The following is a 27,039-nucleotide window of genomic DNA, read 5'->3' as shown; positions in this document are numbered from 1 at the left end:
GCCACCGCAATGAAAAGCCCGCGCACCTCAACAAAGAGTAGCCCCTGCTCGCCGCAACTAGAGAAAGCCCGCGTGCAGCAACGAAAACCCAATGCAGCCAAAAATAAAAAATAAATAAATTAAAAAAAAAAATCTTTAAGAAACCCCAAAAGACAAGCTCAGAGATTTCATTCCCAATATGGTTTTCCTACTATTGCTGAACAATGAAAAAAATCACCCAAGAAGTATAGAATTACTCATATTTAATATTGATATTAGGAGCAGAGAGTCTGCGCCCGGCTCCTGGTGCGGAGCAGCCGAGGATAAGCTCTGCGGGTGGGCCTGAGCCGAACCAGGCCCCGCACACAGCAGGCACTCCATGATTGCAGTCTAAAGGGATGACTGTGGGTGGGGGAGGAAACAGGGCCCTCAGCCGCCCTCCCCGCACCACTCCCGCCTTGCTAAAGGACCCTCTTCCCTACCAAGGCAGAGGCCACTCACTCCCTGGCATACAGCAGGCACTCAATACTTTCTGTGTGGTAAGTTAACAGATGGGGCCCTGGGTCTCCCAACTGTTGAGTGAAGGGGTGGACAGAATGGCTGCCAAAGCCCACTGGGTCCTAAAGCCCTTTGGCTTCAGTGACAAAGGAGCTAAGGCTTTGGCCGTGTGTGGCCAGAGGATGCTGGGGCAGCAGAGGAGCCCGTCTGGCACTGGTCAGCCTTGTGGCCATGCCACCTGCCCACGGCACCCACATGGCAGCAGGCCAGGCCTTCCCAGTCCTCAGAACACAGCTGCCAGCCAGGTCGTTCCAGCCCCTTGTACAGAGGAGCCCCTGAGCCCCCGAGAGGCGGAGGGGCCTGCCCAAGAGGCAGGGCAGGAACTCACCAGTCTTCACAGAACCGTCACAGCTGCATCTCTCCCCAGCACTCGAATGTGTTTCAAGGGGGGAGAAATGGACTGTGTCATGTAAAGAAATACTCATTTTCAGTGCTTGTTATGTGGCATTCAAAGCACTCTGCAAAGAATCCCTCCCAGTCACTTGGAGGCGGCGGCCTGGCTGGGCTCGGCCCACGGCAGCCCCTTCGGCCTCCTCAGCCACGCCCCCTCCACGCCAAGGTCATGCGAGGCCCCTACACGCTCTAGTCCAGGCCCTCGTCAGCCTCCTGCACCTCCACGTGACTGTAGGACCTCCAGGCCTGCAGGTTACAGCTCTTCAGGATGGTTCCCAGCTGCTTCCCAGGTCCTACTTCAAAAGTTTTGGGGAACTCGGTGCCTTTCTTCCTCTCATATATGGCGTGCATCGTCTGCTCCCACTTCACCGGGGAGACCACCTGCTGGACCAGCAATTTCTGGATGTGTTTGGGATGCATGTATCTATTCCCATTAACGTTTGAGTGGACGGACACCAGAGGCTTCTTGACATCAATTGCCTTTAAAACTTGTGCCAGGGGCTCCAAAGCTGGCTCCATGAGGCTGGTATGGAACCCACCGCTAACCGGCAACATCTTGGTGCGTCTGAAGTGATACTTGGAGGAATTCTTCTGGAGAAACTGCAGAGCCTGGAAGCAAAAGAAGGGAGGTTTAAGCCAAGCAAATCTTAGGGGAAGAAACACACAGAGAGGCAGTCACCACTGGCTGATGTCATCACAGTCCTACGTATAGGATATGCTTATCTCTACACACCAGCACGTGTCATTTCATCCTGCACAGTTGCAAAGTCAGTGTCCCAGAAGCCCTCACTAGCCCGGTGGCCCCAGGCAACCTCTTTGAACTTCTTTTCCTCCATCCATAAAATGAGCACAATTTCACCTACTTCATAAGATTGCTGGGAAGTGATCAAATAGGAGGTATCTGATGAACGAAAAAGCAGTATCTAGTGTTAGTTTTCAATTAGAATTCTGCTACTCTTCATAGTTTTTTTAAGCCTGTTTTCTTGTTACTCCATAACCTTCAAGATGAAAATTCACAAGATTCCAAGCCTCATTTCACAATCCAAGGTCTGAAACCCCTCATCTGGGGTTCTCTAGAGAAGACAAAAGCTTGATTAAAAGGGGCCTCTGGGACTAACAGGCCCAAATTTAGAACCACTTGCAAACATCTTTAAAACAGTATATATTCCTAAGAGACCCTGTGCCCTCAGGACACAGCCCAAGGCCTACCACCCTGACAGCCCTTCACTGGGATCCACCAAAGGCCTTCCTATGCACTAAACCGTCTGCCACGTCCCTCCAACCTGACATCATCCACGGCCTGCTCAGAAGCTGGGCCAGCTGCTCCTGAAGACTCAAGGTAAGTCATGGCAGCTGCATGACCTTGGGCACTTTTACTTTACCTGTCAGTGCCTTAGTTTCCTCACCTGTAAAACGGTGATAACAACAATAGTTATCTCATAGGGCTATGAAGAACTATGCTTGGTATACAAACCCTATAGAAGGGTAGCAATTATTGACTTGTTACCAAGCCCATCCATGTCCACTGGAAAAAATAGAGCAGGGTCTGGAGTTCCCTGGTGGCCTAGTGGTTAGGATTCCAGGCTTTCACTACCGTGGCCCGGTTTCAATCCCTGATTGAGGAACTGAGATTCTGCAAGCTGCGCGGCATGGCCAAAAAAAAAAAAAAATACAGCAGGGTAGCTATTTGTGCCCCCGAAAGGTAGGAGGAATTAATATTTTTGGTTGGATGGTGCTCGTTCGTCCCTCTCTGTGGGCCCCGCCCTGCAGGAGTTTAGCCTGCTGCCCAGGCATGGCCAGTTCAGCCCGAGGCTCATCACGTGTCACTTCCCTCTGCCGTGAGCGAGTCCATCCGTTCCACACCGAGGCTGCTCAGCCGCCTGAGCCTTGGGGCGAAATCCAAGTGGAGCAGAGCCCAGCACAGCGAACTGTCATGGAGTGTGAACCATGCGTGTGGGAAGCACGGAGGGGTCTGGCCTGTCACTGCAGCAGAGTCTAGCCTGACCTGACTGACCTGGTGCTTCACACCCAATTCCACGCTCCATCCATCCCCACCTCACTGAGGGATGCGGCCCCGGTGCCTCTCTGAACAGAAGACTCTTGGACTTCACAGCCCAAGCCCTTCCTACCATGCCTGGACACTTCTGATCACCGGCATCTACGGAGACAGCTACTCGGTGGCACTTCTGCACCACTGCCATGGTCTCTAAGTGCTTTCCATGGGAAGTCTCTGGATTCATCCAACTCAAGTCCCAGGTCAGGGCCACAGAAGTCAAGGACACAGCCTCAGGGTTCAGAGGCTCCTGTGGCTGGCTCTCAGGCCAGGCATGGGTCTAGCAAAGGGCAAGGAGTTTTTTCACATCCACTGTTGGAAAGGGACTCACCTGCTCAGGGGACCCTGCCCGCACCTGAGCTCTTTGCTGTAGCACTTCCAACAGCACCAAAGGCCAAACCTGGGAATCCCAGGAATCGCCACCTGCACTGGATGCCCACCTGTCTGGGAGCCTGGGAGGGAGACTCCTGCCTTGACTGGGGGGCCCCTCCTGGCCCACTTATGGGCTTCCTTCCAAGGCTATTAATGGGAATAAGCAGCCAGCTCCGTGATTCGCTTGGGGCCACCGTAGCTGGTCTTCCCGTCATCTCAGAACTGCCCCAGAGGCTCTCACTGATTCAGAGGAGATACGTAAGGACACCTGCATACTGGCAAGGCCTTAACATGCTGGAGATGAACCAGCATGGTCAAGTGGAGGAAACCTGGACTTCAGAGGGACATAGACGGGAGCTCTCACCCTGCCTCCACCATCACTAAGCACTTGGCTCTCTGCCTCAGCTTCCCGGTTCACAGAGCACAGGACCAGAGAGAGGACCGGAGGAGACAAGACGGGGAAGCACCCATCCGGTCTGCGCTCAACGCTCCCCAGCCAGGCACGCGGTACAGAACTGCCCCTTCCGTCGGGCGCTCCTGTCTGCCTGGGATGCCCCTGCTCTTGGCCACCTCACCCTCCAGGCACCGCCTCCTGGCACCCTGGTAGTCAGCCTGACCCTCACTGTGCCCTGAAACCTGGAGTCATCCGTTCACAGCCAGCCTTCCTTTGACAGCAGGAACCCCGGCTGATCCATCCGTGTGTCCTCAGTGCTTGCCACACAGGAGCTGCCCGAGAAAGGATGTCTGGGGCAGCAGTGAGTGGAAGAATGGACAGAAGGAAAGGGTGCAAAAACAGACACCTAAGAAAAAGTAGAGCAGGGCAGAGTAACCCAGCAGGAAACAGCTTCCCTCTCTAAGGAAGCAACTGGATCAGAGGCTGTGAGAAGCCCAGAATGTATCACAGGAAGGCCCTGGAGATCATCTGGTCCAGCCCCTTGACTTTCCACGTGGGCTGGGAATTTGCCCACGGTCTGTACGTGGTGGAGCGGAGACAGTACCCCAGCCTCCTGCCTCTCTCTGCAGTGCTCGCTCCATCACACACACCCCTGGCCCCCAGATGCCTCCCAAGGACCAGGGCTGGGCAGAGCACCTGTTACGCTCTGTGAGCTCCCAGGTGTGGAATAATTCCAACCTTCTGTACCGGACTGGGGTCTAGGAAGGCTGCTCCCGTGAACACCAACCTCCAGGTGTCCTGAGATCACCCTGCAGTCAGGAAAGAGGTAGCTGGACACCTCGCACACGGGGTTCTCTATGCCCAAAGTCTTGCAGTGCTCCTGGGCTTCCAGACAGGCAAAGGTGAACTTGGACTGAGGCTGGCCGAGGATGGACAACATCCCACTGGGGACAGCTTCCGAGGCTTCCTGCATGGCCTCAGCTCGGATTTTCACTGCATACAAACCTACCCAGAGAGAAGTGCATTTGGAAAAATCAAGGCACATAATGGAGAAGAGAAGCCCAGACCCGAAAAACAAAGCACAAATTCCACACTGTGTGCTGGAGACATTGATATTGGTATCCATCACCAGTCTACAAGCCACAGTTCTACGTATCTGAACCATACATATATGGTACCACCATCATCAAAAGGCAGGGTGCTGTCCCTGGTACAACCTCAGTGTCCACTGACAGATGGATAAAGAAGACGTGGTACATATATATGATGGAATATTAGTCTAAAAAAGAATGAAATAATGCCACTTGCAGCAACATGGCTGGACCTAGAGATTATCATACTAAGTGAAGTAAGTTAGAAAGACAAATACCATGTATCACTTATATGTGGAATCTAAAACACGACACAAACAAACATATCTATGAAACAGAAACAGACTGAGATATAGAGAACAGACTCGTGGCTGCCAAGGGGGAGGGAAGGTGGGGGAGGGAAGGATTGGGAGTTCGGGATTAGCACATGCAAACTATTATATACAGGACGGATAAACAACAAGGTCCTACTGCAGAGCACAGGGATATATATCCAATATCCTGTGATAAACCATAATGGAAAAGAATATGAAAAAGCATATATGTATAATATAACTGAATCACTTTGCTGTACAGCAGAAATTAGCACAACATTGTAAATCAACTATACTTCAATAAAATTTAAAAACAAAACAAAAAAGAATGGACTGCAATTACTGGACAGCTATCATCCTGGTCCTGGGCCTGCTCCCTGCTGGGGAGGGAGATGATCAGACCAAGAAGCGGTTAAGGGACCAATCCAGGGTTTGATGGGACAACAAAGTCTGAGGAACAAACCCTGCACCCTTTCTCTCTAACACACCTTTGTTCACCCGGCACCGTATATATCTGTACTGGACTTTTAGCCCTTACACAAGCAGAACTGTGGAGCAAATACTTTAAAAGCCTGTGTTAGCAGGCAGGAGAGACCCACAGGAACGTGGAGACCCTCCCAGGCAGGCATTAAATAACTATGCAAATTGTCAAGTGAAAAAACACAGAATGTCAATAATCCTGCAAATTACATACACATAAAACTGTATTTGTATAGTTTTATTAGGATGTAGAAATATGAAAATTTTTTTCCACTTCCTTGATAATGCTTCTTTCCTATAATGCTTTTTTAAAAAAACAATGAGGTGAATTTCACATAAAATATAACCAGTTTCAAGTGTATAATTCAGTGGTATTTGTTGTGTTCATGTTGTACAACCACCAGCTCTAGTTTCAAAACTTTCCATCAGCCCATAAAACACCTCATTTCTCCTTCCCTCCATCCCCGGTAACCTCTAATCTGTTGTATCTCTGGATTTATGTATTCTGGACATTTCATATAAAAATGTGATTTTTGTGTCTGGCTTCTTTCACTTAGCATGTTTTTGATGTTCATCCACGCTGCAACATAAGTATTTCTTTTTATGACTGAATAATATTCCACTGGATGGATCTACCACAATTTGTTTATCCATTCATCTGATTATGGACATTTGGATCATTTCCACCTTTTGGCTATTATGAATAATGCTGTTATAAACATCTGTGTACAAGTTTTTCTGTGTGGACATATGTTTTCATTTCTTAGGTATAGACCTGTGAGTAGAACTATTGGGTCACATGGTAATTCTATGTTTAACTTGAGGAACCACCAAATTGTTTTCCACAATGGCTGCACCACTTTACATTTCACCAACAATGTGTGAGGTTCCTTCATCCTTGTCAACACTTATTATTTTCCTCTTTTGTTTTTTAAATTAAAGCCATCCCAGTGGGTATGAAGTGGTAGCCCACTGTGGTTTTGATTTGCATTTCCCTAATGATTGGTGATGTTGCACATCTTTTCATGTGCTTGTTGGTCCTTCGTATATCCTCTTTGGAGAAATGTCTATTCAAGTCCTCTGTCTGTATTTAACTATAAGCAAAAATGTTGACCTGTTTATACACAAAAATCTTAAGAAGTGGAACTGATATGACTCAAGATCAAACACTGATTTATTCTTTTTCACTTAATGGGAATCTATTGATGATCTACCACACGACAGGCACTGGAGGTACACGAGTGGACTAAGAATGCACAGTAGTGGGAGACACTAAAGCAAAAAGATTTCACAAGACTACAAGAAGAAAGAAATTCCCTGATGAACCCTTCAAACTTAAAGGGGAATCAAGGTGAAGTCTGGTCCTCGGGTCCCACTGTCACCCCCACCCATGGCTCCCTTCTCTATTACCCCTGAGTAGGTCCAGAATTATTTTTGGCAGTGCCCCTTGTCCTCAGTAAGCCCAGCAAGACAATACCCCATGCATAAAACCGAACCTTGGGACTTCCGTGGTGTTCCAATGGTTAAGAATCTGCCTTCCAATGCAGGGACGTGGGTTCGATCCCTGGTCACTGAACTAAGATCCCACATGCCACAGGGCAACTAAGCCCGTGCGCTCTGGAGCCCGCGCTCCGCAATGAAAGATCCCCCATGCCACAATTAAGACTCGATGTAACCAAATAAATAAATATTTTTTAAAAACCCAAAAAGCCAAACCTCTTCCTATGTACCTTCACAAAATTCCATGGCTCCAGCAAACACTAGGGCTGCAAATTCTCCCACACTGAATCCAGCAGCAGCAACACAGTTCTCAATAACCTGCAGTGACACATGCAGAAGAACATGAGGCCAAGTTCTCAGGCGAGTTCAGTCCGGGGCTCTGCACTTGCAAGCTGACAGGGGTTCAGCAGTTCAGTGAGCCAGGTTCTGCTGGCCTGGTGCTCCAGCTAGAAGACAACACACAGAAGTGGCCTTGACTATCACTGATCCAGCCCTTTACTGATGAGGAACTTTAACTGGCAAGGCAAGTTAAAGCCTACTGGCGGACTCCTTGGTTGAGCTGTGATGCCAACCCAGGGCTCTGGATTCTCTTGCTTCTGCCCTGGTGCTGCCTCTCAGGCTGATGGAGACAGAGGATGCTAAGTACAGAAGTTAAGAGCATGACCTTCAGAGTCACCGCTGGATTTGATTCTTAGCCTGGGAGAGTTCCCTAACGTCTGCGCCTCAGTTATCTCATCTGTGAAATGGGGAGAGCAGCAGGACCGACCTCACAGGGCTGCTGAATTACATGGCGATAACACCCCTAAATCGCTCAGCACAGACCTGGCCCAGGACAGGCACTGGATGAATGTTATTATCATGACTTGACATGACCACTTAAACTAATTCCTTTAATATCTCTGAGTCTTCTTTCCTTACCCACAAAGTAACAGTACTTACCTCACAAGGTTGTTGTGAGGATGAAATGGGGTAAAGTACGAGCTTAACAATTACTGTTGTGATAATAAATCTTAATAGCAATCATTTTACAACTTCAAGTGAACTAATACTTTCAGATATCACCTTCTCAATGATCCTTCCTTTAAAGGTGAAGCTTAATCCTTCTAAAATCATTTAGTAATTAATTAAATGATTAAGGATCATTTAAAATCGCAACCCGGCCCTCCACTCCCTGGCCCCTTTCCCTGCTCTATTCTTCTTTCTGAAACACTTATCTTTAACACACTATGTAATTTACATAGCGTATTTATTCTCTATTATCTATCTCCGTGCCCTAACATGCAAGCTCCCCAAGCGCAGGGATCCTTGTTTTGTTTGTTGTAGGCTGTATCCCCTGGGCCTACAGCAGTGCCCCGCACGGGTGGGAACTCAGTAAGGATCTGCCGAACACATCAGACGTTGGAGCACGCCGGCCTGGCAGGCGGGAGCCTCGGCTGGACCGCGACCTAGCTGTGAGAGCTCGGGCAGAGCCCATTCTCCCCGGCCTGCCACCGGGCCTCGGGCCTCACCGCGGGCTGCAGGTGATGCAGTTTCTCGACGGCGGCCAGCGAAGCCACGAAGACGGCAGGCTGGCAGTGCACGGTGCGGTCCAGGGCCTCCTGCGGCCCATGCAGGCTCAGCTCCAGCAAGTCGTAGCCCAACACGCGGCGGGCGGCGGCGTACAGCTCGCGGACGCGCGGGTAGCGGAGCAGACCGCGGCCCATGCCCACCACCTGGCTGCCCTGGCCGGGGAAGAGCAGCACCGAGCACTGGCCCGGCAACCGCCGCACCGAGGCCTCCCGGGGCCCTTCCTCCGCCGCTGTCGCATCTCGCAGCAGCTCCTCCACGTCCACCGCGCCCGAGGGAGGCAGCAGGAGGCTCGAGGCGCCGCGGCGGCAGCTCACGCCCCGGCCCCAGGCCCACGCAGCCCGCGCGACCCGGACGTTCATGCTGAGGAACCGGCCCCACGCGCGTTACCAGGGCGACCGAGGCCCGACTGCGGCGGCGCAGCGCGGCGCGGTCCTTGACGCATTTCCTGCCGGGCGGGCCGAGGCACCCCCGGGCGGGAAGAAAGGTTCCGCTGTTACCGATTCCGCCCCTGCTCTGAAACTGTCGGCTGTGCGCCGGATGCCGAAAGTGATCCACACGCTTACCTAAACCTCCGCAGGCAAAAGTAAAACACGACACTGCACCACAATGAGCCCTCAAAAATATTTATTAAGTAAACAACTCAATGCAATGTAATATTCAACCTAGCATGGGAAAAATGCTTGAAACGCTTCCACATTCTTTCTTGTATCTGATTTTCCCAGCACTGTCCTCTCTTTTGTTTCCTACAAACCAGACACGGTGCCAGGCACAAAATAAGCATCCAATTAATATTTGTTCCATTGAACAAAGCCCTGGATATTTTTCAGACATTAGTCTGTTTAATTCCTCACAGCAACGCTGTGATGAATAGGTGCTATTATTATCCTCAATTTACACATGAGTAGACAAGGGCTCAAAGACAGGTGGTTAGTGACAAAAGGATTGGAAATTGGGGGTGCGAGGCTGGGTCAGAGAGAGTCTAATTCTGACCTCATCGCTAACTACACCCCTTTACGCCCCTGCTCCTCTTTCATTCCCTGCCAGCCTCGTCTAAGGAGCCCAGGACACACACACACACACACACACACACACACACACACACACACAACACACAAACACAAGCTCACGCCACACCTCAGAATGAGAAAGATCTAGGTAGACCTGAGGTAGGAGATAGATGGGCCGCTGGGCTGCACAGCTGGGGTTTGTCAAGTGGAGTAAAATTGAAGCTTTGTTCTCACCCAGGCACTCCAAGGACAAAGCTAGTGGCAGAAGCTGAGCTCTGCTAAGGTAAAGAGATGAGGCGCCCACTCCTGAGGTCAATAAAAACTTCCCTGTCTGCACATGCGCAGGAAGGCTCCTTGGGGGTCAGAAAGGGAGCAGCCGCCACCCCATAGTATGTGTGGACGCACACCCAGCTAGAAGGCCTCTGCAGTGGGATCCATCCTAGCAAAATGTTGCACATGCATGTTGGGGAGGGTCCTGGGACCCGCCAGCTGTGAAAAAAGAAACGAGATAATTGGCCAAATGTAAACAAAGGCCGGAAGAACTGTCCTATATACGTGATTTAAATCACCTCTTTACTGAGCTCCTTATTCAGGACTCCCACACTCCTCTCTGCGTGTGTGTTTCTGGCTAGCTTCTGACTTACTGCCCTCCTCCTCGTTAGAGAGGCGGCCCATAGCCTTGCCCTCCAGGGGCGCATCTCTGCCCTGCTTCTGTCTTAAACAAACAGACTGTTTGTCTGTGAGCTCTCCCACATGTTATGCTGTGTCTCTAATAATAAACTTTGTACCTGATTTTACAGTTTTTGCCTTTTTGAAACATTCTTGCTTTCAAATGGGGGAAAGAGCTAGGGCCCCTTTGCTTCTAATCTCTAGCCCCTCGTGGTCTAGCGGCTACGATTCCTGGTTTTCATCTAGGCTACCCAGGTTCAACTCCTGGGCAGGGAACTACAATCTCTCTTAAGGACCGCTCACTGCTGTCTCTCCGAGATCAGACTCACATCATCAAATCTACTGCAGTGAGCTTGTCCTGAGAAAAGAATCAGATGAGCTCTCAAGTCATCCGCAGCAGCCTTGCTTTTGACACAGAAAAGGAGGAAATGAGGTGCATATCCAGCAAGAGGAGATTAGTTAAATGAATGATGGCAAATCTATACAATGCTGTGGTGATAAAAGATATGGAGGAGGTTTTCAGGTTAAGACATGAACAGAGCACACGCTGCCTCCAGAAGCACATAAACCCAGAGGAAAGAAATCTTTTAAAGACATAAAACACAAGGACAGGGAGAACAGGAAAGGGGGCCCCAGCAACAGAATCTCTTCAAGCTGGAAACCAGGATGACCAGTATTACCTGATTCAGCAGACTCCAGACAGCCAAAGGCTGAGAACCAACCCTTATTTATACAACAGAATCCTTAAACGCTTAGGAACTGGTAGCCCTAGCCACTTCTAGATCTAAGGGTTAAAAAAGGCTGAAATTAAGAGAACGATTTGAAGGTGTCTTTGAAGAACAGTTAGATCTTTAGATGTCTTCCCTCTCTCTAGCCCCTGGGTGATACCCCTCCCTCATTCTGGCAAATACTTAGCTCTGGAAAGGGCTGGGCAGGCCAGGGATCATGGTGAACGTGGGTTCTCTGCTGAAACAGGTGGATACTGACTGCTGAATGCAGAGATCGCCTCCCATGCTCCCCACCACTGGGCTCCCAGAAACGTGCCACCAGACCCCTACCCTCCAGGCAAGAACTGGAGGGCCTGGGGGAATCTGACCAGTACAAGAGGAAAATGCTGAAGATATTGACAGTCCAGGAAGTTACCAGACAAATGACCACCAAGTTCAACTTACAGTGAAGCTAATTCAACAAATACCATCCAAAGACTTATTTTCCTTTTTTCTTCTTATCATGAGCAGCCAGGCAAAGATTCCCAAGCATCTGAGGAAAGCCTCTTACATACAGAAAAAAATAAAATAAAATAACTACAATGCATAGGAATCAGAGACTATGATGAGAGAAGAAAATAATTGTTTTAAGAAAATTATCCTTGATAGTTGAGAGGTAAGAGAAGACATTGCATCAGTGAAAAATGTATGGGAAGTTTTTTTTTTTTTTATAGTTTTTTTTTTTGGCCACGCTGTGCAGCATTCCGGATCTTCACCAATCAGGGATTGAACCTGTGCCCCCTGCAGTGGGAGCACGGAGTCTTAACCACTGGACCACCAGGGAAGTCCAGGAAGTTTTTTTTTTTTTAAAAAAGAACCTTCAGAAAACAACAACAACAAAAATCCCTTGGAAATAAAAAAATAAGATAGCTGAATTTAAAAAATCAATAGAGGGCCAAGAAGAGAAAGTTGAGGAAACGTCACAGAAGTTTACAAAAAAAGAGAAAAGCAAACCATGAGAAGCAGGAGAGGAAGGGAAGTTAGAAGACAAGCCCAGGAAGTCCAGGATTCTGAGTAATAGGGATTCCAGAAAGAGAAGTGAGAAAATGGAGGGAAGGAAATCATCCCCTCCAAAAATTCAGTTTCTGAAAAATAAAAGAGATGAGTTTCCTGAGAGCTGGAACATTGGATGAAATTAGACCCACATCGAGGAATATCAGCATGGAATTCCAGAACTCTGGGGACAAAAAGCTTAAAATCTTCCAGGAAGAACAAAAGGGGTTACACACAAAGGCTCAGAACACAGGATGGCTTCAGTCTGCTCAGCAGCACCATGGCAGCTGGAAAACGGCACGTCTCCATGATGCTGAAGGACAATGATCTCCAACTTTGAATTTTTACTCAGTCAAACATCAGTCAACCACGGGATAGAGTGCAAGATCTCAAAAAAGATACCTCCTATGTAGCCTTTCTTAAGACTGCATCCTTGGGGACTTCCCTGGTGGCGCAGTGGTTAGGAATCCACCTGCCATTGCAGGGGACATGGGTTTGAGCCCTGGTCCGGGAAGATCCCACATGCTGCGGAGCAACTAAGCCCACACGCCACAACTACTGAAGCCCACGCGCCTAGAGCCCATGCTCTGCAGCAAGAGAAGCCACCGCAATGAGAAGCCCGCACTGCAATGAAAAGTAGCCCCCGCTCACCGCAACTAGAGAAAGCCCACGCGCAGCAACGAAGACCCAACGCAGCCAAAAAAAATAAATTAAAAAATAAAAATAAAAAAGACTGCATCCTTGGAGGATGGGCTCATCGCAAACACGGGGGAACCAGGAAGGGCGAGATGTGCTGTCCAGGAAATGAGGAGCCAGCTACCAGAGGGGTCAAGACCACCCCCAGGTGAAGAGAGATCCCAGGATGACCTGTGCGCCAGGCCTTTGAGCAGCCGGTACACCAGAGATGCACAGAGGGCTGTCATCACCAAGTTGCCACCTGTCGCTGTCTTCCTGTTTAGGAACTGAATATCTGGTGAGCCTGGCCTAGATTCCCGTCCACACTTGGCTGTCTTGATCACAGGCTGATGAGACCCTGTTCTCCCTTCCATGCCCTGCTGCCTGGCTCGGTGAAGGACACTGTTCCGCCTCACGGAAGTGTCCACCCCTGCTCCTGAGGTCTGGACACAGGTGCAGTGAGCTCAGAAGCAAGAAGACACACAGCCCATGCCTCTGACTATTTCATGTTGAATGTCCACACCACAGCCTGGCGGGATGTGCCGACAGGGGAGCTGCACACCCAGCCTTGCCCACCGGCTGCCCCAGAGGGACTCCTGTCAATGCTCAGGGAGGCTGAGGCCAGTCTGTGCCCCAGAGGCTCAGTTCAGTTTCACCTTCCTAGGGGCCTTCCTCTGCCCTGGCCATCATGTCCACTCTCTCCAGCCAGCTGCATGCTGCCCCTCAGCTGTTTGAAGCAAATCAATATAGGGCTCAGGGAGACATACCTAAGGGTCTTAATAAAACTCTAAAGGAAAGTAAGGGCATGTTTAACCCAAAAGTCAAGATAGAGGTGACCTCTGGAGTGGCCGGAGCAATCACCAGAGAGAGTGCCAGGTTCCTAGGGCACTGGGAATCTTCTTCTTATTAACCTGGGGGGTGGACAGACGGGCGTCTTGTTACTACTCTAAAGCGTACACGTGTTAAATGTAGACAAATGTTTGATAATGTAGAAAGAGGTTTCTGATTTATTGTAAGGGGAAGAAAACAAAATACAAAACCAATTATTTCATGAAGGCATTCTTGTAAAGAAACATGTGCATATGCTTAGAAAAAGGCATAAAAAACCTCACAAAGTGTTGACTGTGCTTGGGTAATGGGAGAGTGGGTGAATTTTTTTCTTTTTGTCTGTATTTTCCAATTTCCTTACAATAAATATGAATTATTCATGTAAGAAAGTAAACACACAAATAAAATATAAGAAAATACTGTACTCAAATCACAGAATTGAGAAGCCTAATGAATGACACAATAGTTAAGAGTGCAGGCCCTGGACTGCCGGGGTATAAATCCTGACTGCATCACTGACAAGCTGTGTGACCTTGTCACCTCTCTGAGTATTCTCTGGGGATTGGGAAGGTGTTTTCCATGCCTCCTTCCTCGATCGACTGAGGCTGGGGGCTGGGTTTGCTTGTGTCGTACCCTCCAGGGTTGAGCCCAGAGCTGGGCAACCTGCGGTGCTCAATATATATGTCCCTTGAGGTTGGCACATGCCAAATGCCCAGGAGAGGCTCCGGTCCTCAGTGCTGTGAAGTTCAGAGGTCACTGCCCGATTAGAGTGGGGGTGGTACAGAGTCGGGGTTCTGGAAGAGCTTCCTGGGGTGACACTGGGGAGCAGTCAGACTTGGACACGTGGAGTTGCCTAGGGTGGGAGTGAAGGATCCTCTTTGCAGGGGGAACAGTGTATGCAAAGGCACGGAGGTGGGATAGGGTCAGGTAGTCAGGGCCTTGAGTGCCAGGTAAAAGGCTTGGACTGTATCCTAAGGGAGCCACAGAGGGTCCCGAGCAGAGGAGGGGCATGGAAGGGACTCCCTGGGGGCCAGCTAGGGAGGATGATGGCCGCTGCCCAGGCTCAGGTGGGGTGTGTGGGGTTGGGCAGAGGGGGGCACAAGTAACGGGAGGCTTCCCGGCACCCCATGAGGGGCATCCACATCTCATCTAGACCTGCAGTGTTAATCCCTCCGGCGGCCACTGGCCCTCTGAACTGCAGGGGCTCATCTGTGAAAAGGGCGGGCCTAGTGTGTTTGTTCTCTGCCCCCCACACCGGGCCCTGGAGCCCAGCAAGTATTTGGGACCAGAAATCGCTGCCTCCCAGGATGCCCCGTGGGCCTAGAGCCCTGCAAGCAGGAGGGGAGAGGCGGGAGGGAAGCTGCATTGCTTCCCCACCACGGGTCTTCCGGGGCAGGCGGGTTTGCCACTCGGCCAAGCCACTGGGCACCTCCTTACAGGAAGAGGGTGAGGGCTGGCAGCTTGCTGGGAGGCGTGGCCAGACCAACTTCATGAGGAACAGTAGTCCCAATGTGTGGGCCCAAGGTACCTTGAGGGATCCAGGAAAATATTTTAATTTCTTTTAAAATCAGAAGAAAAAGATGAAAAGAACCCAGCCTGGATTATACCTGCCTTTATACAAACGCAGTCAAAGGTAGAAGAGGCCCATGAAGGCAAAAAAGGCAGGGCCTCGGAAAGTCAGACTTCAGCCCAGGAGGAGCAGGCAGAGTTCACCTGGGCCTCCCGACCCCCACCCCAAGTGTCCAGTTTGGGCAATTGTGGTTCTGGCAGTCTGCGGGCCCTGCCAGGCCAACTTAGTCAAGGGGGCAGTGACAGGCCCTGGGCTGCAGTAATAAAGCAGTGCGTGCAGATGAGGCGGTGAAGTGCCCAAGGCCTGGGCCTGGACATGCTGTCCCATCAGGGTGACCCTGGCAAACTGGAGGCCACCTCTGGGCTATGATGGTCACTGAATGCCAAGCGTCTGTGGTCTCCTGCATTACCATGTGGCATCCTCCTTAGTCCCACCATGCTGTGCCCATTTTACCGATGAGGAGATGGAGGCAGAGGGAGCCAGCCACAGAGAGGCTGGGCCAGGACTAAGAGGGCAGCGTTGCCTCCTGTCCTGGGGCAACAGCTAAAGGAACTGGGGTTCTCCTCCGGAGATGGTGGCCAGGGTTGCTGTGTAGAAGGATGTTCAGGGCTCTGCCGTCAGGCGACGTAATTCCCCTCTCTGAGATCGGTGATCTCTATCGTCCCACTTTACAGATAGGAGAAATGAGGCACAAGAAGACACGCGACCTGCCTGCAGAGCCGGCGGTGTCTGCGCGGCGGGGCGGTCACGGTGGGAAGGAGAAGCGGCCGGGAGGCGCGCTCGTGCCCGGGGGAGGCGGAGGCGCGTCTTCCTGGCAGGGCGGCCAGAAGAGGGAGCGCCCCAACCCGCGGGGTTGTAGGCGGCCGCCGCCCGGGTTTCCAGCCAAGCCGGGCGGGGCCGGGGTGGGCGGGGCCTCGCGGGCGGGGCCGGGGCCGGGCCCGGACCCCACCTTCCGCCGCGCAGTGCCTTTCTCCTAGCGAGTCCTCGACGCTGGTGAGTGGGGACGGGGCTTCGAGGGGGCGGCGGGAAGGGGGCCCCGCGCGGCAGCGACCCCCGACAGCGCCCGCCCGCCGGCGCGGGGCCCGAGGGGAAACTGCGGCGGGAGGTGGCGGGGAGCCGGGGGGCGGCCGCGGGGCAGCACTGGGGACCCGGCCATTGGGTCGGCCGACGGTGGGGGGGGGGCGGTGACCCCTCTCTCCCTCCACCCGGCCCTGGCCTCCGCGGTCGGCGCTCCTGCGCGGCCGGGTTCCGGCGGGATTGGGGGTGCGGAAGGGGGAACTTGGGCAACCCCGCCCCGCCGCACCCTGCCGGGCCCTCGGGTCCCGCGGGAAGCGGAGCCGCGGGAGGGACCAGGCACCCCCCCCTTCCCGCCCAATCCGTAGTTGAGCAGCCGCGGCCGGCAGAGGGCGGGAGTGGAGGAGCGGGGTACCTTGAGGATCACAAAGTGCCTGGGAGACCTCGGGCTCCTGATCCGCTTGAGACACCCCATTTCTAGGGGAGGAAACCCAGGCCAGAGAAGGGGAAGTTATTTGTCCAGAGCCAGTGAAGGCCCCGCGGAGCCTTAGAACCGGGTCCCTAGATCCCCGTCCAGTGCTGAGGTGCACTGTAGCCTACACATCCCGGTGTGGGCAGGGCATCCCCTGGGACTTGCCTGTCCCCTGCCCCTCCTGCAAAGGAGCTGGGAGCCCAGGTGGGAGGGGTCGTGGTGTTCCCGGAAAACTGGGTTTGCCTCTCGGTGGGTGCCGAGCCAAAAGGCACAACCAAGCCCAAGATCGGGACAAGGAAGGATTTATTACTTCCAACAAGTAAGGAGAGCACCTCGGAGCTTTCCCAAAGAAGTGTCTCCCCAAACAGCAAAACTGGGGAAGTTTTAAGCTGCATATTCATGAAGGGGCTTGAGCAGAGGAGAATTCAACGTAGAATTGGGGCAGAGGTCTGTAGAGTCCAAGCTTTAGTTGATTGAAGTTACAACGGGTCAGCAAAGGTCAGCTTCTTGTCCCTTAGGTTCCAGTTGATCTGGTAGCTGCGCACTTGGGGTGGGGGTAGGGAGATGTGTTTAAATTCTGCAAAACAGCTCAAAAACGTGTTTCGGGGTAACCTTTACCACTGAGACAGAACTGGGAGTCTTTACAACTGATTTATTATCTTTGCTATTGTTAATTCTCTTGCCTGATAACAGTTGTCTGCTCTTTCATTCCCTTAAGATTATTAGAGGCCTGTTCAAGGGCAAGCACTGTGGCCAGGCTTAGATCACAAAACGGCTTAGGCCTAAAATGGCTTCTCTTGTGTCAAGAAAGCCATGTGTGGTTCTCTTCCTTGGGGGGCACTCGACCCTATCTGCTTACAGGGGGGCTTCCAGCTGTGAACACCTGGCTGAGTGCCAGAACCAGCCTCGCCGAGGCCTGTGGCCTGGCCTGGATTGGGAGCCTCTCGGGCTGGCCTGCTAGGGCATGATGGTACCCGGTACCAGCCACGTGCTGCAGAGTGGATGGCAGGAGGGGCAGGACTTGAGCCTCCCCTAAGGATGTGTGACTGAGGGTGTTCCAAAGGGTCACGGCCAAGGAACAAGCCTCTTCGGGGAGCAGGGAGACAGGCTGCTCAGCCTCCCCAGAGGGAAGCTCAGACAGAATCCTGGGCCGCCACGGGAGCCCTTTGAACCGGGGGGAAACTGACGGAAACTGCCCAGGGACACAGAGCAGTGCAGCTGGGGTTCAAATGCTCGTGGTCTGATTTCAAAGCCCTGCTTCCTCCACAGTGCATGCCCAGAGGAGTGTGTGCCTGGAGTGTGTGTGTGTGTGTGTGTGCGTGTGTGCGTGCGTGTGTGTGTGTGTGTGTGTCTGCCTGGCCATGACTGAATGGTGTCCAGCTGGTTCAGCCAGAAACCAGAAACCGTTGACAGTGGATCGCTGAGTGGGGGTAGGGGAGGTGCTGATGGGGGGCGAGCCTACTTTGTGCCGTATACACTTTTGACTTTTCATTACTTCATTTCTGAATCTGTCTCTTATTTATATTTTCTTTTACTTATTTTTGATTGTGCAAGCAATGCCTGAGCATGCTCTCTGTCTCAATAAATAGTCTCCATAAAGCAGATTCCCCTTTGTCACCCCCAGCCCCACCCCATCCCAGACCAGCTGGGTTTCCAGACCTGTTGTCTGTTACATTGGATACTTTCATAATGAAAAAGATTAACAGAGGTTGTAATGAGGATGATTAGCTGTAAGTCATTTAAAAAGAAAAGGAGCCTTAAAACAAGTCCCTGGGACCATCGGTGGTGGCTTGAAGGAGAGATAAGGCCCAGGAGGAGCTGGGTACAGCTTGGAGGTGGGGACCAGAGAAACGGCAAAACTCTGTTCTGTTTCTGAGCAGCAGTTTCTATCACCTTCTATAGGGAGGCCTCAGAGAACAGAAAGCTCCTCCAGAGGCCCACTGCCGTAACCCCCCCTTCACAGACGGGGACACAGAGGCCCAGGAGTGAAGCATCACTAGGACGAGAGATCCTGAGTCTCACCCCAGGGGCAGGGAGGATTCAGATCCTGAAACTGCTGCCCAAGGGCCCAGTTGGGACCTGATGCCTCGTCGGGGCTGGGACACTGGCCCTGGTGCTGGAGAGAGTGAGGCTGTTGGTCCTGAGAGAATCCTCTGGCACCAAGGCAGGGGGTGCAATGGCTGAGGTGGGGTGGGAGTGGCCTGAGATGAGCCCTGGGCACCCCCGCAGCTTTCTGGGGCAGGGCTTAAGTGCCTTGTCAAGATGGAGGAGGAAGCTGAGAGAGGAGAGGTTACATAGCCCATCGTTGTGACTGGCTGTGTGGCCCAGAGCTGAGGCCAGCAGACTCCCAGATCAGGAACTGGAGGGGTGTTTCAGGAGGTCTCAGAGTCACCCAGACCTGGAAAGTTTTGTGACTCCCTGTGCCTCAGTTTCCTCATCTGGAAAGTGGAGTCCACTATGGAGGCCGAGAGATGTGGAACTCGGGCCTGAGAAGAGAAGCAGCTGGCCCCACCCCTGCGGCTGTTGTGAAGCCGGAGTGAAGCCGTGATGACCCAGGATGAAGACAGCCGGGCCCTGCACCAGGCTCCGCCCCCCCCCCACCCCCCCCCACCCCCACCCCCCACCCCCCCCCCCCCCCCCCCGCTCACTCCCAGAGGCCTTGCACTGTCTCCTGACCCCAAGGCCTGAGCTCTCTGCTTGGCCCGTTCTTGGCCTCTGTTTCAGTGGCCCCAGGCCTTGAGGGCGGGGCCTTTTGGAAGCATTTTCACCCACTGAGTGTTGGGTGACCAACTGGCTGACATTTTCTCAGCCTTGGGTCTGCGCCATGTGGCTGCTTCTTCTCCTGGAGAGATGAGTGGTCCCCAACACTGACCCCCACATCCCCTGGCTTACCTGGACCTCCCTTGAGCCTGCCCACGACCCCATGAAGCACGCAGGGCAGGTTACACCCACCTGATGTAAGGGGAAACCGAGGCCCAGAGAGGAGCTTTGGCTTGGCTTCACCAAGAAAATTGGAGGCAGAGCCAAGGTTTGGGCTCTTAGTCACCTTCTGACGGAAACAGAAATAAAGGGCAGGTGGGTGGCTTTGCCTCTCTGCCTGAGCCCTGAGCCCCCTCCTGGCCACTGGAGAGGCTCTAACCCAAACCCTAACCCTAACCCCATCACAGGATGGATCTCCCTCAGGCCTGCTTGCGCCAGCTGCCCTGCCCTGCCCAGCCCAGCCCAGCATGACTCAGCTTGGTGGGTCCCCTAATCGGGTGATTCAAGAGCCTGGCAGTCCCCATGAAGCCCCAGGAAGCTCCTTGCCTGGGCTCTCTCCATGTGGGGCATTTGACCTACCTGTTTTCTGACCCTCAGGCTGGGCAGACCCTTTAATCCCCTTGGCCCAGTGGTGCATAAACACAGCAGCCTGGAAGGGTGAGCAGAAGCGTGGGCTCAGGCCTTACTCTGTCACCGCAGCGGGGAGAGCCACCACCTCTTCCTGGGCGTCTGTTTGCTCTGCACAGCAAGGGACCAGGGTGGTGGGCTCTCCAGCCCCATCAGCTGGCATGCTGGGGATTTCCTGGGCACTGGCTGGGTGCTGTGGCAGGGTGACACGAGCGCCCCTGCCCACAACGCCTTGGGGAGAAGTATGGACCCAGGCTACAATGTGGGTGAGCCTCGAAAATACGCTCAGTGAGAGAAGCCGGACCCCAAATCCACATAATGTGTGATTCCATTTATGTGAAATGTGCGGAAAAGGTAAATCCACAGAGACAGAAGGCAGATGGGTGGTTGCCAGGGGCTGGGGGAGGGAGGAATGGGGAGTGAGTGCTGATGGGTGGGCGTCTTTTGGGGTGATGGAAATGTTTTGGAACTTGGTATGGATGGTTGCACAACATTGGGAAATGTACCAAATGCCACTGAACTGTGCACTTTAAAATGGTTCATTTTATGTTATATGACTCTCATTTCCATTAATCAAAAGCAATAAGAAATAAAAACCAAACGGTCAGGAAACTCTGAGGGGCCTTGGTGGCAGGTGGGTCAGGGGTGGGGCTTAGGGACCGAAGCAGTGACAACAATATCGAGGAGAAAGTAGGAGACTATGCGCGTTAAATGTCCAAACCAGGATCCTTCTTTTCTTTTTAATGTTTCATTTTGAACTAATTTTAGATTTGCGGTAAAGTTACAAAGGTAGTACAGAGAGTTGCTGCATACCCTTCACCCAGCTTCCCCTAGTGGAACCAGGAAATTCACACCATGCCGGTAACCCCACTAACGTGCTCAGCTGGCCCAGGACCCCGTCCGTCTGGGATCCCACATTGCGTTTAGCTGTTATTTGTCCTTAGTCGGTGACATTTCCCTCCGTCTTTCCTTGCCTTTCATGACCTTGACCCTTTTCAAGAGTGCTAGAGCGCAGGCCAGGTATTTGGTCGAATGTTCCTCCGTCTGGGATTGTGACGTTTCCTCATGATTGGACTGGGGTTTGTGTTTGGGGCACGAATACCAGAGCGAGTGTGTCCACCTCTGTGAACAGTGTCATGTGTCTCACACTGGTGGCGTTAACCTTGGTCACCTGTAAAAGGAGCATTGCTGAGAGGGAGGGGGGCCATTCTTTTGGGACAAAGTGGGCATAAATTGGGACCTTCCTGGGAAAAGGCACAGTTCAGCCCCCGACCCCCTGGGCCTCAGTGTCCCTGTGTGTGAGAGTCAGTGCGAGGTGAAGCCCTCCCACCTGCCCAGCTCATGTCACCGTCCAGGGGAGCCCTCAGGCACTGAACACAGCTTGTTATGGCTGCCCAAGGGCTGTCACTTGGCTGCGGATTCAACACATTTATTAAACAGGCTGAGCAGGGCTGTGCCCCATGGCGTAGGTGAGAAAGCCAGCTGAGGTGGCCTGGGCTCCCCCGAGATGACACAGTGGTGGCTGGGTCCCAGGGCTCCACATCCACCTGGCAGCAGCACTGGGCCAGTGCTCTCCTGGCCCAGGGAGAGGTGGGCCTTCATACTGTGGTGAGATCAGCCCCTCAGCCCCACCCCAGGAACAGTTGTGTGTACCCTGGAAACCAGAGGGCCGGGGGGGTGGGTGGGAGAGGCTGGGGGAGAAGCATAGGAAGCTTTGCTTGTCACCAGCCAGCCCTGGGCAGTGTTTATCCACGGCTCATCTGTGCAGTGATCGTGCGGAGTGAGCTCACTGTGCCCACTCGACAGGCGAGAAAACTGAGGCCCAGGGCGGGGGGAATCAGGGTCACTAGACGGCAGAGCCGGATTCTGCTGGATGCCTAACACTCTCCGACTGTTCCTTTTAAAATTATGCTCGTTATAGACATTTCGGAAAATAATAACAAAGCATCGTAAATCCCTCTGCTGAGTGTGGGCCTTAGACTCCCAAGCTACCCGCTTGTGGAGGGGCCCTGGGCAAACGCCCCCGCCGCTCTGCACCTTGGGTCCGTCGGCAGGTGGGATAAGATGGTGTGGGTCCCTCGCGGGATGAGGACAGAAAGACAGTGTTTGGGGAGGGCCTGTGCCCGGGCCGGGCTCACAGCCGTTCCCCAGGAGATGTTTGCTTTATGAGGGTGACGGCTGCTAACACCTTCACGCACTTGTTACCATTTTTAAAATGCATATCCATATTTTGCTAAAATTGGGATAATTCTGTAGTCAATTTTATATTCTGCTTTCTGCACTTAATGTTATGTTGAGGACAGTTTTCACATCATTAAAGAGTCCTCCAAGCGGGACTTGGGGGTTGACCCATCCGTAACAGTCCCCGGTGTTGGGCACTGAGGTTGCATCTGCATCTCACGGAGCTTCGTGGCGCCCCAGGCCAGCAGCTGCCCCTTCTGCCCTGGGCAGCCTTCGCCCTTCGCCCGGAAGCCCCGATGGCTCCCCACTGCCTCCGGATGGGCACAGCCTCTTCCCTGTACCTGCTGCCCCGTCTGCCTCGTGCCTCTCTCCACCCCCGCCGCTTTCCCCTCCCGTGTCCCTGGGAGAAAGTGCTCCGTGTCCTTCCAGCACCGTCTTCTCTCTCATCCTGGGTCGGGGTGCCCTGTCTGAGGTCTGGGCCTCTTCCTCTCCATCCACCATGGGTGCCCAGCCCCCATCCTAGCAGGCCGTCCTGCAAGTTTGCTGAACATAATCCATCTGTGTGGCTTCTTATCTCCTACAGACACTCCCGGCTTCTCCAACTAGAGTCAGGGCGTGTTAGCAGGAGCTCAGCCCCTTCATTTTGTGGTGGGGGAACCGAGGCCCAGTTAGGGGTGCTGATAGGCTTGGGGTCCCACAGCAGGTTAGGCAGAGCTGGCCCCCAACACCCAGCCCAGGGCCCTGCTTGCTGTCTGGCTGGACTCTCAGCCCCAATGAGCTCAGCTCCCTGGGAGCCTTGAGCGCTGCTGGGCGCCTAGTAGGTCCTCAGCGCAGACCTGGGGGCTGCTGGGCAAGGGGGAGTGTTTGACGAGCAGAACGGAGAGACCTGAAGATTGGGTCCCCTCTGTCCCTGCCTGGGGGGCTCCAGCCCTGGAGGTGGTGGTGACAGCATCCAGGCCTTCCTTGCCCTGAGCCCCCTCAGCCTCTCAGGGCTGCTGAGGGGCCCTCACCAGCCTTAAACTCTGTCCCTTTCCATCCACCACGTCCGTGGCCCTGGGCGTCAGGGCCCAGCAGCTTTTCGACCTGGGCAGAGCCTGACCGCAGAGTGCTATGTGACCCCAGGGAGGCTGCTTTCCCTCTCTGGAACACAGGGAAGGGGAGGTGATTTCAGGGTGGGCCCGTGGGATGGTGTACAAAGAGACCCCCCTGCACTGGGCTGGACCCAGGTTGGCCACGTTGATGTCCTGTTCATTTGCCAGAGGCCACAGTATTTTGGTGGGGAGCGGGTATTTGAGCCAAGCTCTGTCTGATACCTGTTGTTGCATGAATGACGAATGACTGAATGAGAAGTATTGGAGCGTCAGGCGCAGGGTGTGGATGGAGGCGGCCTCGCAGTACCGGCCCGGGGAGGGAGGGCTGGGCAGCCTTCTTGGTGGAGGGGACCCAAACTGGCCGTGATTGAGGCAGCAGAGAGGAGGGGTCACTTGCCAGGAGACCCAAGGTCAAGGGTGAGGGTGAGAGAGCACAGGAGCCTGGCAGCTGGAGCAGGAGCGGACGTGGGGCCGACAGGGCAGTCAGGGCAGCCTCGTGGGTGGGGGTGGGAGTGTGGGTGGAAACGCATTCCCTGGAGCCCTTGGGCTGGCAGGGGCTGCAGGGCGGACTCAGCACTGGCCCCCCAACCTCACACATCTTTTCTGCACCTCCTGCGTGTTCCATCAATCGATTGGTTGATCCATGAGTGATGAGGGGCTGGTAACAGACCCACCCTGGGTCTGTGCACAGTAGGTCTTCAGGAAACGCCGGGGGAGGCCCCACCCCAGCTCTGGAGCATCACCACCTCTCACCCCAGCCCTGTCTTCTCTTTCAGAACTTTCCGGAACAGCAGCTGCAGCAGCAATGGCCCCGCCCTGGGTGCCCGCCGTGGGCTTCACGCTGGTGCCCAGTCTGGGGGGCTTCCTGGCCTCCCACTATGTCCACGGAGAGAGTCTCCGCTGGTACGCCGGCCTGCAGAAGCCCTCGTGGCACCCGCCCCGCTGGACGCTGGCTCCCATCTGGGGCACGCTGTACTCGGCCATGGGGTAGGTGGGCATGGGTGCTGGCCTGGCAGCTGGGCCTGTCCACCTGCCGGGGCAGGCAGGGCAGGGGGAGGCCCAGGACCAAGGGCAGAGCTTCTCCTCCAGAGTGGGAACTGTCCAGGTGTTCCCGGGGCAGCGGGCACCGCTTCCTGGCCTCGTTTGGCAAGTGAGGGTGGAGAAAACTATGGGGCCTGTTGGTTGCACAACTGAACTTTTTCCTCTGGGGCCTCCTGGGAGGGGCGGGCAACCCCGTACTGGCATTCTGGCTGTTTTCACAACAGCAGGGTGAGGCCGGCTCCGTGTGTGAAGTTCAGATGTGGGCATGTGGATGCTTCCAAGATCAGGGGAGTGCCCCGCCCGCCCCCGGTGGCTCCAGTGGGAACCGCACCCAGGAGACTGGTCAGCTTCCCACCCTCCTCTGGAAGGTTCCCTGCATACTGGTTCTGTGCTAGCCCAGTGCAGGGTGGGACTGCAGAGGGCAGGTAGCAGAGACCAGGCTGATGCCCCAGGGTTCTTTTTTTTTTTAATTTAAAAAATTTTTAATTTATTTTATTTTTATTTGTTTATTTATTTTTGGCTGCGTTGCTGCACGCAGGCTTTCTCTACTTACGTCAAGCGGGGGCTACTCTCCTTTGCGGGGTGCGGGCTTCTCATTGCAGTAGCTTCTCTTGTTGTGGAGCACGGGCTCTAGGCATGTGGGCTTCAGTAGTTGTGGCTCGAGGGCGCTAGAGTGCAGGCTCAGTAGTTGTGGCTCACGGGCTTAGTTGCTCCACAGCGTGTGGGATCTTCCCGGACCAGGGATTGAACCCGTGTCCCCTGCATTGGCAGGCAGACTCTTAACCACTGTGCCACCAGGCACAAATGCTGACTCACCTACTGATTGCCTGCCAAGAGCTCTTAGCGCTTTGACTCTCTGTGCCACAGTTTCTGCACCTGTAAGATGGGGGTGGTAGTACTGCCCATCTCATGACGTTATCATGAGAATGAATGAGCTAATGCTCGGAAAGAGAGTGGTGCCTGCATGTGTAAATGCTGCAGGGCATTAGATATTATTATTGGTGGTGTTACTGTTGTCCTTGTGGCCCTAAGAGCCCCATGACCAGGCCCTCTTCTGCTTCACCTCCCCAGTGCCCCCCAGACTTCACCAGTAACATAGGCTGACTCAGGGGGTCTCGTGCATGCCTCTAAGCCTTTGCATATCCTCGTTGCCTCCCCCTGGCAAACTCATACTCATCCTCTAAGGCCCAGCCCAAAAGTCCCATCCTGTTTACTTGCATGCCTTATGTGCTTCCCCCTTTACAGCACTGATAATAATGTCAAATATTTATTGAGTGTCCTATGTGTCAGGTACTGCCCTAGGCACTGCCAGTGTGTTAAGTAGAATCTCCACAGCAACCCCGTGAGAAACAGAGGCCCAGAGAGGTTAAGCAACTTCCCTGAGGTCACACAGCAGTCAGTGGCAGGGCATGCCTGAGCCATCAGTGTGTGGTCCCAGAGGTGAGCATGGCTCCTGTCCCTGCAGGGAGGCTCCTGGCCTCTTCCCTGTTGGTGCCCTGACCGGAAGCCTCTCTTTCAGGTATGGCTCCTACATGATCTGGAAAGAGCTGGGGGGCTTCTCGAAGGAGGCTGTGGTTCCCCTGGGCCTCTACGCTGGGCAGCTGGCTCTGAACTGGGCATGGCCTCCCCTCTTCTTCGGTGCCCGACAAATGGGTTGGGTAAGTGTGACCTTGGCTTGTCTCCCTGGTCCCTGGAGACGGCCCCTCTCTTGGGGGGACATGGGGCATCACATCCCAGACCCTCAGGGTCAGGGTCTAAAGGCAGGGGCAGGGGAGGCACTTGGCTCCTGGTTCACGTCTCCTCAGAAGCTCTTAGGGGACCAGTGCCCCTCAGCTGCTCTTCTTCCAATGCAGGAAGCCTTGCGGGGCTCTGATGGGTTTAGGGGCCGTTGGTATAGGAGAACCCACATTACACCTGGTGCTGTGCACCCCACACATGGCATAGTCAGGGAAGGGTGATTGTTCCCATTTTACAGATGAGGAAACTGAGGCAGAAAATGGGGGCGGGGCTTGGCCAGGTCACTGAGAGGCGGATGGAGAGTTCCCTCAGGCATAGTGGTGGTGGGCAGCTGGGACACACAGCCCCATGGGTACATGGAGCCTCAGGCCTCCCTGTCGTCCCTCTGTGTCTGTGCAGGCCCTGGTGGACCTCCTGCTGATGGGTGGAGTGGCAGCAGCCACGGCCGTGGCCTGGCACCAGGTGAGCCCACCGGCCGCCTGCCTGCTCTACCCGTACCTGGCCTGGCTGGCCTTTGCGGCCACGCTCAACTACTGCGTCTGGCGGGACAACCAGGACGACAGCCGTGGCCGTCGGCTCTCGGAATGAAGGCGCCCTGCCCTCTGAGGACTGCAGCTGCTGCGGGTCAGGCGTTGCTGGTGGTGGTGGCCCCTGGGCTCTCCTGGCCGCCAGGCTGCCTGTGTGTCCGGTCTCAGCCCAGGGGTCACCAGCAGTTTCAGAGGTGCTCCAGGCCGAGCCCCCACCCCAGAAACAGTGTCCTGCGCTTTCTGCACTGCCCGAAGCTCGCTCTCAGAATGTGGAATTTTATAAGCCAAATAAAGTTTTTTAACCTCCTGGCAGTGGCCTTTTTACTTGGGTGGGACCCTTGGCCGTGGGGAGGGCGAGGGGCTCGTCCTCTTGCTGG

The 27,039-nt window shown here is 53.8% G+C and overlaps 2 protein-coding genes across 3 annotated transcripts; one reads left to right on the top strand and one right to left on the bottom strand.

Annotated features, from left to right (window-relative positions):
- Nucleotides 1-240: 240 nt before the first annotated feature.
- On the bottom strand, nt 241-9,099 carry MCAT (malonyl-CoA-acyl carrier protein transacylase). Of its 2 annotated transcripts, XM_061204826.1 has the most exons (4): nt 8,643-9,099; nt 7,365-7,452; nt 4,537-4,754; nt 241-1,539 (listed from the first exon to the last, which is right to left on the bottom strand). In XM_061204826.1, the coding sequence occupies exons 1-4, from the start codon at nt 9,060-9,062 to the stop codon at nt 1,120-1,122; spliced, it is 1,146 nt and encodes a 381-aa protein (XP_061060809.1). In that variant the 5' UTR covers nt 9,063-9,099; the 3' UTR covers nt 241-1,119. The 2 variants fall into 2 exon arrangements, with proteins under 2 accessions (XP_061060809.1, XP_061060810.1); XM_061204827.1 differs by lacking the exon at nt 4,537-4,754 and having other exon boundaries at nt 1,386-1,539.
- Nucleotides 9,100-16,105: 7,006 nt separating this feature from the next.
- Nucleotides 16,106-26,820, top strand: TSPO (translocator protein). The gene is made up of 4 exons (XM_061205051.1): nt 16,106-16,205; nt 24,134-24,344; nt 25,918-26,056; nt 26,535-26,820. Exons 2-4 carry the CDS (start codon nt 24,163-24,165, stop codon nt 26,721-26,723), a joined length of 510 nt encoding a protein of 169 aa, XP_061061034.1. The 5' UTR covers nt 16,106-16,205; nt 24,134-24,162; the 3' UTR covers nt 26,724-26,820.
- The last annotated feature ends 219 nt before the right edge of the window (nt 26,821-27,039 follow it).

This window comes from Eubalaena glacialis, chromosome 11 (assembly GCF_028564815.1).
Source record: "Eubalaena glacialis isolate mEubGla1 chromosome 11, mEubGla1.1.hap2.+ XY, whole genome shotgun sequence".
In the NCBI taxonomy this organism is placed as follows: Eukaryota; Metazoa; Chordata; class Mammalia; order Artiodactyla; family Balaenidae; genus Eubalaena; species Eubalaena glacialis.
This window is presented reverse-complemented; position numbering and strand designations above follow the sequence as displayed.